Source organism: Barbatula barbatula (assembly GCF_947034865.1).
Source record: "Barbatula barbatula genome assembly, chromosome: 7".
Classification (NCBI taxonomy): domain Eukaryota; kingdom Metazoa; phylum Chordata; class Actinopteri; order Cypriniformes; family Nemacheilidae; genus Barbatula; species Barbatula barbatula.
In genome coordinates, this window is record NC_136770.1 from 7,001,806 (window position 1) to 7,014,435 (window position 12,630).

The 12,630-nt window shown below is 36.7% G+C and overlaps 1 protein-coding gene across 8 annotated transcripts in view; it reads right to left on the reverse strand.

The window, feature by feature from the left end:
* Positions 1 to 653: 653 nt before the first annotated feature.
* Positions 654 to 12,630, reverse strand: part of inpp4ab (inositol polyphosphate-4-phosphatase type I Ab) — a 37,226-nt gene continuing 25,249 nt past the window's right edge. For 4 of the 8 annotated variants that reach the window (XM_079460203.1, XM_079460205.1, XM_079460202.1 and 1 more), the window contains exons 16-23: positions 11,167 to 11,202; positions 10,500 to 10,672; positions 8,838 to 8,961; positions 8,443 to 8,710; positions 7,823 to 7,920; positions 7,623 to 7,735; positions 6,782 to 6,936; positions 654 to 2,034 (exon numbers count right to left, since the gene is read on the reverse strand). In XM_079460203.1, the coding sequence (XP_079316329.1) occupies positions 1,902 to 2,034; positions 6,782 to 6,936; positions 7,623 to 7,735; positions 7,823 to 7,920; positions 8,443 to 8,710; positions 8,838 to 8,961; positions 10,500 to 10,672; positions 11,167 to 11,202 (1,100 nt within the window). In that variant the 3' untranslated portion in view covers positions 654 to 1,901. Of the gene's footprint in view, positions 2,035 to 4,678; positions 4,985 to 6,781; positions 6,937 to 7,622; positions 7,736 to 7,822; positions 7,921 to 8,442; positions 8,711 to 8,837; positions 8,962 to 10,499; positions 10,673 to 11,166; positions 11,203 to 12,630 lie in introns of those variants that run through there. The other 4 variants (XM_079460208.1, XM_079460207.1, XM_079460204.1 and 1 more) reach the window with 2 other exon arrangements.

Below are 12,630 nucleotides of genomic sequence, written 5' to 3' on the forward strand. Positions count from 1 at the left end.
ACTACTTGTAAGTCGCTTTGGATAAAAGCGTCTGCCAAATGAATAAATGTAAATGTAATATATATATAAATGAATGAGCTAAGACTGTCACACCAAAGATATGGGAAACAGAAAATAAAAATATCTGAAGCAGACTTGAATATATATTAATTCTGTCATTGGCTGTTAGGTGGTGTGGGGGGCGCAGAGTCACTTAGAGAGTGTCGCGCTAACTCCGTTCAATGCAATGGAACAGTTTTTGTTGGCGGTTCAAGGAACCTCTCTCTCAAAGGTTCTGGGTGGACGCAGGGTGGGCAAAGCTTCTGATAGGGTGGTCCTGAAGTTACTTTTGTCTGCCAAGCAGATGCGATGTTATTGTTACAGCGATTTTAAAGAACATGTATGTAAAGAACATAACCGTATATTATTTTGTCTTTATATTAACCTTACAGGAACATTATTCATGTTAATGACTTCTTATTTGTAAATGCACATTTAACATTAACAGCTATCCATTGGTTTTACTTGTTTGAGAAATGTATGGCATAACCTTAGCAGAACTTACACAGGTTACACGTTTTTTGAATATATTTCTTGCAACAAGAGATTTCATAAATGTCAATCTTTCTTAAAAATATATTTAATACAAAATCGATACACTATGAATGCAACACTATTTTTCATTATTTGCTTTATTTGCCTAAAAGACAGAAAACACATTTTCTTCAAGATCATAAACACAACACGACAGGTCTCAACGATCTTATTCTCTCTTTAATGGCATCATAAAAGATACAAGGTCAGATTCATAAAAACTAAATAAATACAAAATCAATCTAAATATCTGTGAGCATATTTATCTTAAATAAGTTATATAAACATCCAATAATAAAAACAATGTTGATGTCAAAAAGGAAAATTACAACAGTGAAATGCACACAATTAAAAAATTAACAAAAATTAAAGAGTGCAAAAGTGATTCACATTCCACACAGTTGACCTGGGGAGTGCCAGCTAACTCGATATACACAAGCAATACACTTTAAATTAAATAAAAAACATATCTGAAATGAGCACAAAACAACAATCCATTAGAAACAGTCAGTTTACATTCATGATAACTGTGAATGGAAACTCTGTGATGCTATGACATTCTCATAATCTTTACTGCCAGCAAAACACAGTGATGTACATCATCTCTGTTGGTTATATATTGGCAGATACTTTTCTTTAGGACAGTCTTGACAGAAATTACCTTTTTGTTTTTTTAGGACAAGCTGAAATTGAAGCTATTGAGAGGATGGACTATGCAAGATCAATACTAGATGTATGAGGTTTAAAAAGAACAAGTGTCCCATCCGTCATGCCATGTTAAGAAACGCTGCTAAATTCTTTACTGTTGACCCAAATATGAACATAAAACAGGAGGGATAACACAGGGAGGACATGTCAGCACTCTAAGCCATGAGGAAAAGTGTACTCTAATGCTGCAGAAGGGCAAAGCGCTACATACGGTATGCTAAAGATGGCCAAGATAATGAAATACAGCATCAATGATCAAACCCCCTACAGAGGGCCTCAATAAAATGCAGTATCACCAGGTATAATAATACGTATGTGGCGTTTAGTGATTTGTCTTAGTTTTATACTGATAAATATTTAATGTTTGATTTGGTCTGTATCTACCAGTAAATCAGTCAACGGTTTACTTCTAGCACATCTCTGAAATGTAAATACATGTGAACTAGGAGAGCATCAAGCACATTGAGCTCTTTAACTGTAGCTTAGCTGAAAAAACGATTTGACAAGGCGACAGTACGTGAAACTTTCTATGTTTTTCAATTAGAGGTCCTAAATCATACTGTAACTTCTTAGCTACACCATGAATAATGTTCTTCCGGCATTTACGACATGTCATCAGATCAGGTCTCCACTTTTCCAAAAGTGCCACCAGGAGGTCTGTAATACTTAGGAAAGGCCTTGAGCTGCAGGCTGTTAAAGGCGTACTTGCGACATCCAATGTTCTTCACAGTATTCTCACGGCGGCAGCCCTCACTGGCGGGGAAAAGGGGCGGGGTTAAGGTGTGTAAACAAGTACAAAAAACAAACAAACTAAAACGTAAAGTCATGTTTACAATGACAAGCAAAAATTATAACAGCCACAAATGACAGCAGTGTGACTGTAAGCAGTGTAAAGCAGGTGCATTATGGGTGTGCGATAATAACCATACGTGCCAATGAGCCCTCAATCTTTAAGACTTTAAGACACAGGCAGTCAATGCTATGTATTGAAAGAAAAATCTTGTTAAATCTTTAAGATCTGTGCAGGCTGCATTGACTGTGTATGAATGCCTAACCATGGTAAACAAATAGATTGATAAATGGCAGCTGTTGCACATGTCCCTGTCTTATTGAGATTTCATGATGTACTTTCATTATTCATTGATTTTGTTTACATGGTTTGTAAAACGTACTCACACATTAGTCTGAAGCCATATTACAGCTTTGTTTTGGTCACAATTGGCCTTATATTATATCCAGAAAAGAGCAGTGTTTATAAATTCCGGTTTTACAGAAGAAAGTCTTGATAGTTTCTAAAGAAATGAGGATGACTGGATGATGACATTTTCCTTGATGGTAAAGTATCAATTTCCATATAACATAATCCACATCAAAGCTGCTTGTAATTCAAAGCTTTAAATATGTGATATTGAATTACCCTTTCATGTGTTCAGGTGTAAAATTACATAAAGAAATAAAACTATAGTGATCATTGCTATGATATTTATATCATTTAAATTAATATATGAAAACTATATACTGTATGAAAAATCTGAAATGCTGTAAGAGGAAACAAACAACGCTGCATATTGTATATTATCATTCTAAAATATGATTGAGCAAAGCTATCACAGCTATCTGCCTATCCATCAAATCTAACCAGTCCACAGAAACATTTAATATCCTTCTTTAAACACAAAGTTTTTAAAACATATAGGCTAAACATATAGACATATAGGCATAACAATAAGGCATGCTGTCAATTACCCCAGGCAATAATCTGGAAACAAATAAAACAGATTTTTCAGCAATGTTCTTATTAAGGTTAATACGAGCTACAAGCATTATGAAGGTCTGAAGTAAAAAGATTTGTGTTAAAAATAAGTGAATAAATAAAAAATGGGGTTTGTAAAAATGAAGTTACACAGACTGTAAACTTTAGTTAGACTGCATCGTATGTGTAAAACTACCAAACATTAAAACAAATGTCTATGAATTATTTGAATTTTATTGCAAGGATAGCCCCTTGAGATGTAACATCTCATTTTCAAGGGGGTCCTAAGAACATATACAAAATAATTGTATTACATGGATCTTATTTATGCATCTACGATATAGTCATAGAACGATGAACTCATGGTTATGCAAAGTAACAGGTGCAGTTTGCGTCCTCTCTTACATCACACCTTACCCTTTGCACAAATGAGAAAATAAAAGGGTTTACTGACTGCACATGCTCACTTGTTCTATTTTAACATGTTTAAAAAGATTCTATGCAATGCATTGCACCGCAAGTTTTACTACCCTTGTGTCGGTGTGGAAATGGTTCTAGTCAAAATACTCTGCAGAAGGGATGAAACGATTCACTGTGAGCTGATATTAATTGAATCGCAATACATGATTTGAACAGCAGGGGCCGCTGTGTTTTTTTCTGATATCTCTTAAAATCCAAGAAAAGTTAATATTTTATTATAATAAAGAGACTTTTGTATAATACATTTTTATTTGATTTGGAAGTCGTTTAAAAATTTCAACAAATTATCTATTTTTTACAAATGTGAAGCATTTGATAAATAATAAAAGGACAGTTGTTGTTTCTAATTTTGTCTAATTTTAAAATAATCATATCGTAACACGAATCATATCATAAGTGAATTGTCACATCCCTAGTCTGTAGTAATCCACAGCTTGCCTCACAAAACCCTCTAAAACTTTTCTTCATAAGTGCTTTTGCTTTTAACAAAAACACACAAAACTATTACAAATGTATCAAATAAACTTTCTGCCAATCATCTACTGTCAGCAGGCATTGAAAACATTTTTCAAGTAAACATAAAAGTAAAAAAAGCAATTGTTTTAGCTTAACTGCATATTTCCCTGATATAATTTATGGCCAGATTTAATAGTCTCGTTTGGTGTGCAATAAAAGAGCAAATCTCGTGCTAAACGTGGGAAGACATGGGCACACATAACACCCTAAAGTGCGGTACGTTTTTAAAGCGCGATAATGCTTTAGATTAGCTTTGGCCGGGCCTTAGCATTGCATTTAAATAGAAACTAATTAAAATAATTAAAACCACAGGAATTCTAGGATATTTTTACAGAAACAATCTCATATACTGCATGTATGAGAAATAATGTATTTAACACGATTCCATTTGATATTAAAAAAAGAATACTTAATCAATAAATTAATCTCTTAAATATATATATATATTTATATACATACATATATATGAATATCTATTTTCAATGCACCCCCTAAAACAATTCAAAGTAATGTCACAAACAAATGTAAAAATCCATCAGGTTTGTATTAATATCACTTTACCAAAGGAGAGAGGGATAGAGAAAGATATATAGGTAAGGCAGGAGGAAACACCAAAACCTTTAGGCTGGCTGTTAGCGGGAAGAGCTGCTATCAACCAAAGAGAAATCAGCATTGTCTCCTCAACACAGAGAAGTGACTGAGTGGAGGAACAGAGAAGAAGTGCTGAGAGAGCTGGAGCGAGGGAGAGAGAGTGGGAAATAAGGATCTCTGGTTCAGCTGCAGCGGAGTTTGGCCAGCAGGTAGGCTATGCTGAGGAACACCCAGACGATGAGCAGGTTTGGGCTCAGGGCCAGAAGGGGCAGAGAGTACAGCAGACTGGGGTCCAGCCTGAAGTCACGTATGGGCAATATGCCACTCAGGTTCTTCTGAATTACCCCCTCCCTGGTCCCAATGCTGCAGAGAGGGTCAGGGATGGAGGGATGGGGACAGGGGCAGAGCAGGGTCCAATGGGGACAGACATAACGTGGGTTATGAGGGTGACATGCACAGGATGTAGGGTAACGTGACCAGTGCGGTGGATCCAACATTAATGAGGTTAATAGAATGACAAAATAAGAAGATAAAAAATTGACGAAATGAAAAAGGTTGAGACAAAAATGTATAATTAAAAACAATTAAAGAATAAAGACATTAAAGCAAAATACATAAACAGAAAAGTATGAACAACAACAAAAAAAACAGAGAAGAGAAAGAGAGAATAAAGAAAGAAAATTAAGAGCTGTGTTCTGCATCTTGGGCGTCTAAAGAAAAGCAAGCGAGATGCGTATTCCATGTTGGACAGAAGGGGGTGTAGTTTGCTGCTGCCGCCATCACTGGGCCATGCAATACAAGCTGTTTTCCCAGCATGCAACAGGCCAAAAGAGCCACATCTACCAAATCGACAGCAAAATAAACAGTGTCTCCATTTCAGAGTTTGAAAGCAGCTGCGACTGGATCCAGCTTGTGAATAAAGTGTTTTATGATGCAAAGTTTATAAAATAAACATACGAATTGGCAGCTGGCCTTCTTTTGGATCACCCAAACACTTCGCATTGACTTCTGCTACATAAGCTGTATAGTGTATTTTTATACTTTCATAAGCTGTATAGTGTATTTTTATACTTTCATAATGTCATAGGCTTGAAGAAACAACACAACGCAGTTTTTGAGAAAAGTTGTTCATCCTGAAAACAGTGATCTCTCATTACATTAAATACAGTATCCAATTCAAAACATAGTTTGTACAGGTGCTAAATAATATTTATGGTGTGTAAATATTCTAATTCGACTCATTATTGGCCAATGTGACATAATACCGAACATACTGGTACAGCAGCACAGCGGCAAATCATGCACAGGGCAACAAGCCTATTTTGATATATAACAGCAACAAAGCCAAAGTCCTGTGCTTCAGAAGTTTTGCATTTAATTGTAAGAGTTAGAAGACTTGGTACAAACATATCTTTATTTTAAAAGCACAAAAGCTAGCAGATTCAGGTGTGATGTAAAGTCCCATCACACTCTACAGGAGTCATTTTATTACTGTTTAGTTCTCTCATAGAGTTTGAGGGAGGATGCAAGATGGAAGAATGAGATGGCGAAAGTGAAAAGCAACAAATACTTTTGTGTGTATTTCGCAAAACAAAAGCGAATTTTCAAAACAACAATTTGATCCAAGGTAGGATATAAAATAAGTACGCATTTATTACAAAATGTATCATTCAAAACACCAAGAAGCCAAAAAGCAATTATAGGAGCGTGTCCTTACGGGGAAGCCATGCTAATTTGAGAGAAAAAGAGAAAGATAGATCCAGAGCCATCAAGAGAGAGATTCCCGACAACAGAAGCTCAAACTTTCCACAGGTCACGTGATTCATGGAGCCTTCACATAGTTCCAGAAAGTTGTGTTTTTTTCTTTTCATTCTTTATTTCTTTCATTTCTTTATCCATTAAAACGACTGGGTTAAAAGTTCACCTCACTCAGTCTGTTTAGCCGCAGCTCCCTGCGTTGCAAGCTACTTCTAGGAACTATTGAGAGGCTCCATAACAAGCCATTGCTGTGAAATAAACGTTCCATTGGAGTCTACGGAGTTGACGTGACTCTCTCTCTCTCTCTCTCTCTCTCTCTCTCTCTCTCTCTCTCTCTCTCTCTCTCTCAAAGCATGCAGAGCTTATAAATTGCAGTCTAGGCAGCCGCTTCACTTGTCTTACCTGCGCATGCAGTCGAGGGCCTGCGTGAAGACCTGCGGGGCCATTCCGTGCTCGTGCTGCAGGATGAGGCACTGCTCCAGTGTCACAGACATTGCAGTTCGGTCCTTCGCACTTTTACAGCTGGTGAAGCGAACTCCGTTCAGTCTCCGGCAAATCTGAGTCGAGCAAAGTACAGATACAGTCGGTGTATACTGCAAGTTGCTACAATCAGTCACGTTCAGCTCTTAATTAAGTGATAAATGGGTTGCCAGATCTCACCCAATTAACACAATGACCCCAGAACAAATACCGGGACTCAATATATGTCACCCTCATACATAAAATGTCAATTTATAGTCACTGTTATGCATTATATACAATTATGTTTTCTTGGAAATCACACTGTTTTCATAAATAACTTTAAGAATGTTATTTCAAAATCTACCCACAATGAATGACTGAACAAAACCTCTGCATCTTAAACCAGCGAAATGCAAAACCAACCATTGGCAACAGCCTCTAACCCAAATAGCCCACCTCTGCATGAAAACCGCAGACCTGGCAATTCTACAGTTAAGTGCAACAAAAATGGCACTACGGTAAAAGCACTGATAATTATTATTTACAGTAGCTGTTACATAATATATTTACATAATGGACTTACAGCTTATTTAAATGCACAGGCCATGATAAATAAATGAGATGGAAATTAAAAAAAGACCTGAGACAAACATAACTTATTTCAAGGTCTGCCATTACTAGTCAGCAGATGGCCTTTGGTTTGATATTCTGTATCTATTGTCGTGAAATGCATACATTTTAAGGTCTTAAATGAACATTTTGAAATGAATTGATAAGTTACCTCAGCAGCCTGCCACAAGATATCTACATTTTTATTTTTCCTGGCATGAACATTCTGACCGAGGAACCGCAGCAGTTCTGGGAGGCACGTTTGACTACGAGAGTGAGGAAGACCTTAGGGGAAAGACAAATGAAAGTGAACCAGAGTCCCATGCAACAATCTCAGTTTTCAGAGAGGAGAAAGATAGATTTTTGATTTACAGTCATCAGGTAGAACCTCCTTGAACTGCTGGTAGTAGGAATTCAGTCGTGCCAGATTCTCCACATTGATAACCTCCTGAAGTGACGTGTCTCCAAACCTTCAACACAGAAAAACTCACATAGATATGTGCACAACAAAGCAGGTTGTACTTCTGGATTACGGGCCAACAATTTAAATCAACAATCCAAAGACGACTTAAGGAAACACAAAGCACGCAAAATATGTGACAGTATGCCAAACAAAATAATCAACTTATAATATCTTAAGGAAACACAAAGCACGCAAAATATGTGACAGTATGCCAAACAAAATAATCAACTTATAATATCTTAAGGAAACACAAAGCACGCAAAATATGTGACAGTATGCCAAACAAAATAATCAACTTATAATATCTGAAACAAACATTTACATTTATTTATCCAAAGCGACTCACATTGCATTGTACTTTACATTTTGTTTCTAAGTATGTGCAATCCCTGGGATCAAACCCACAACCTTGGCAGTGCTAGTGCCACGCTCTTACCACCGACCTAAAGTAAAGCTACATTACAATTAAACACTATTGGCTAATGTTATGCAACCACTCTCAGGACTGTTTTATATAATCAGGACTCACTTCTCTGCAAGTGTTTGCTGCTCGTTGATGCCCACGTTGAACAGCACCGGCTGTACCCGCAGCAGCATGCCATTCTGAATCTCTCTCGGCAACGCATCAAACATGCTCCCTGGGAGAGGGATCCGAACGTTGAACCCGTCCCGATTTCCAGTGATTACCGGAAGCATATCAGGAGAAGAGGTAGAGACGGCCTGCGTCACCTTGAATGTCACGTTCCGAAGGTCCATTATTCCTACGCTCATGTCCTCTAACATAGCCAACTCCTCTCCTGTGGCACGCAAAAGAGAGGGCAAACATATGCAACGTGATTGAAAACAGAATACAACGCAACACACTTCTATGTTAACTAATGTTTTTTCTGGGATGTGAACTCAGTTGAGCAAGTGTGTGTTTACCGTAAGTACTTAATAGACACTCAAACTGAGCGAGCAGACCAATGGTGTACAGTTGTCTTAGGAAGCCGTCGTCACGGAGACAGTTTCTCAGCTTGATGATAAAGCCACAAATCAGTGCTGTGAGCTTAAGAGAGTGGGGAAGACAGAAAAACAGAACAGAAAGACACGGCTGTGAAAACGGGTTTAAAGGAGAAAATATTGCAGTTGCCTTAATGTTGTTTAAAACTTATATTTTCATGGAACACAAACAAAAATATATATTTTTGGAAAATCTCCACAGAACATTTGCTATCGATTTATTATTTATACTTAGCATTTTTACGGATTGTGTGGCTCTTTCCAAATCTTGTATCTAGCCTACATCTGTGCAAAAACAATGACATAACGCAATCATTTTTAGAATCTTTGGATAAAAATTGCATGCTTTTATGGAAAAATTTGAATAATTAAATGTTGTTCTATCGTGTGACTTACAGTGCATAAGATCCCTTGCATAAGTCAAAGGCTTACATAGTTTTTTCTTCATGCTAAATCAAATTAAAATTGTACTTTCAATAATATCGTTTTTCAATCATTTTAGTATAGAATTAAACTAGAATGACCTACTTTTGTGTTCCATGAAAACAAATATACAAACATTGGGGCAAGAAAATAAGACAAATTTTGAATTCTGCAGTAAACCGAGTCACCCAAACATAAAGAGTCTCTCATAATTGACTCTCACACTTAAGATCATAAGGGACATTTTGTTAAAAGTCTTTTAATCTGACGGTGTATATTTCAAAGTTTGAAATTACCTCTGTATGTAATAACATAATTGTTCACAGATATACATTTCTTTCATTAAAAAACTAATTGTATTTAAAAAAAAATAATGGAACACCAAGACCAAATAATTAAAAAGCAGCCAATAAAAGTCCAGAATAGATGGAAATTCTTTCAATACTTAAAAGCTTCCCAGGTGGAGACATCAAGAAGCTGGATGCTAAATTGCCAAGAGAACGATTTCGCAAATTCTAGTCCAAGGGTGACAACTTTGAAGACGCTAAAATATTACATCTATGCATTTGGCACATGGTTTTATCCAAAGCGACTTACAGTACATTACATGATACTATACATTTTTATTTGAGTATGTGCAATCTCTGGAATCGAACCCATGACTTTGGCCATGCTCTAAACACTGAGCTACAGGAAAACTGTATTTAAGCAGAGTTTATTTATTTATTTATTAAAACATATTTCCCAGCGTTACAATTTTGTTATTCCATGGTTTTGATGAGTTATCTACTATTCCAAAATGTGAAAAAACGTAAATGAACATTAAGTGTTTCCAAACTTTCGACTGGCAGTGTATATGACCAGCTTTCTTTAACTGATAGTTCAGTTTGCTTTTTTTAATCTGTTACTTCATATACATGTATAGCTCCTAAAACGTATGATAATTTATCCAAAATTAAAATTTAAAATGACTCCTGTGAATTAAATGCCAGTGAAAGAAATGCCTTTAGTAAAATGATTGGCATTTAAATGATTTCTATTGAGGTTATCGGTTACTTTCAACCTAAAAATGTACAGACTGTAGCTTTAAAAACCTACTTTCAAATGAAATAAATACATGGAGTTTTTTTGCCATGTGTGTAACTGAGAAAAAAAACGTACTGTCTGGCAGAAGACCACGTCTCGCCGATATTGCAGACTGAGGTCCATTGCGATGGTGGGGGCGCTGTCTTGCATAAGCAGGAAAACCATGGACCTCTTGGCCTTGTCACTCATCATGGCCACACACTCCGTTAAAGTAGTCAACAGGGGATACAGAGCCTCACTCCATTCACCTGTGACACACACAATCTGCCATGTATACAACGTATAAATGCAATGACAGGATGTGAAAGTTCTAACAAATTCAAAATAAGAAATAAATTGTTTCCGTTCATTATTATTGTTACATGTTTCGCACTGTAAATGATATCTCACGGGTGAATGAGAGATGAGGTAACTTGCTATGGAGAAAACCCAAAAGGGGGGGACGGGATATTTCCCCTTTAATGCTGTCAAATATAGCTTTTTATTGCTAGCCGCTAAAACACGGTCTCATACCCTAGCCTAGCTTTACGGTTTCATACATTAATATACTTTGTGATTAACACGAAGTTCAGTAAAACACACAGAGTTTCATTGATATGGGAGAAACACAAAAATTAAAACACACTATTAATGATAGAAGATTTACATAAAGTAACACCAATAACAAGACGAAAGACAACAGGTAACATAAAAATACTTATTTTGCATCCGCGCATAAGCTTATGGGAGGGGGAGGTCTTACCTGGGTAACTCTCCTCTCCACTACTGCTGCTGCTATCTAGAGGGACGGAGGTGCGACATGCAACAGTTAAAGTGCGTCAAGCACAGCAGACAGAACTCACATGGACGTTAGGCCATCTTGATTTAATTCAATGAAACATACAACACACTAATAAAGACAAGCAGATTTTAACTATTTTTCTACTAAAGTGCAAAGTGGAATGTTTTCCTTGTATTAAATAGTGTGTAATATCAAAATAGGACACTTTTAAAATGCTATAGACAACTGTACATTGCAGCATGCTGGTATCAAACCATTGAGAGAGAGAGTTGCGTCAACTCTGTTGACTCCAGTGGAACAGTTTTTTCACAGCAATGGCGGTTCATTGAGGCTCTCAATAGCAGTAGCGATCCCTCAGGGTTACAGAAAAAAATCATATTTAAAAACTTTAAAATAAAATTTTCAATAAAAGTCGGCCGATTTTTCCTATTAGATATGTATATTTGACTTTCTGGATCGATGCAGTCTCTACTCTCGTGAGACTTGGAAATCTCAGGTGAATAATTCAAGATCACGGAGCAGTAGCAGTTCAACTGACCAATCGTATCATTTTTCTAAATGGGCACGCTATGTTGTTTGCTAACTTTTCGCCATCTGGGGGATTGCTCCACAGGAAGTTGGTTCACCAACTGCCCAAAAACTGCACAAGACGTCATTCCAAACAACAGGAAGACGACTTTGTTATCAAGTTTTTTGATCATCAAATTGTTTTTAATTATTAAAGTTATTTATGGTTTATAAGGCCGCCGTGCCTCAATTCATTCTGGTTGCTAATGTGCACATTTGTTTATGTTGCTTAACGTTAGCTTTATTTGAGACGAGTGATTTTCATTGTGGTCAGTCATAAATTTTACATATCAGCTTTATAGTGACATTTGATCAGATAAACGGTACATTTACTACGGTCAGTTTCATATGTTTAGTTCACTGTAACGTTACCAGTTTAATATTAAGATTTATTATAATCATTGTTTATTATTATTCCCTGGTGAATCTCGGTTTACTGTCTGCTAGTGTAGCACCGGTTTTCTGTGCTGATAGCGCTCTCATGAGGTGTCGCATTTTAAACTGGCATTGTGTACGTTAGTCCGTGTTGATTTTATGATCAGACTGGGAGGTAGTGTCTGTCATGTGGTCCATTATTCCGCTGAAGAGCACATACACGCGCCACGCCGATCATAATGCATGAGGCAGAGGGCCAAGGCTCAAACTTCAAGGTTTGCTACTGCTCAATAGTTCCCGGAAGCTCCTAGTAACGCATGGAGCTGCTCCTAGACAGACAGATTGTGACAAAACTTTTAAACCTTTTAAAGATGCAAGTTATTAAATTAATACAAAAATGAAAGAAAGAAAGAAAGCATTTAAAGAGAAAACATGACTCCATGGAACTATCTGAAGGCCATGAATCAAGTGACACGCGGAAAT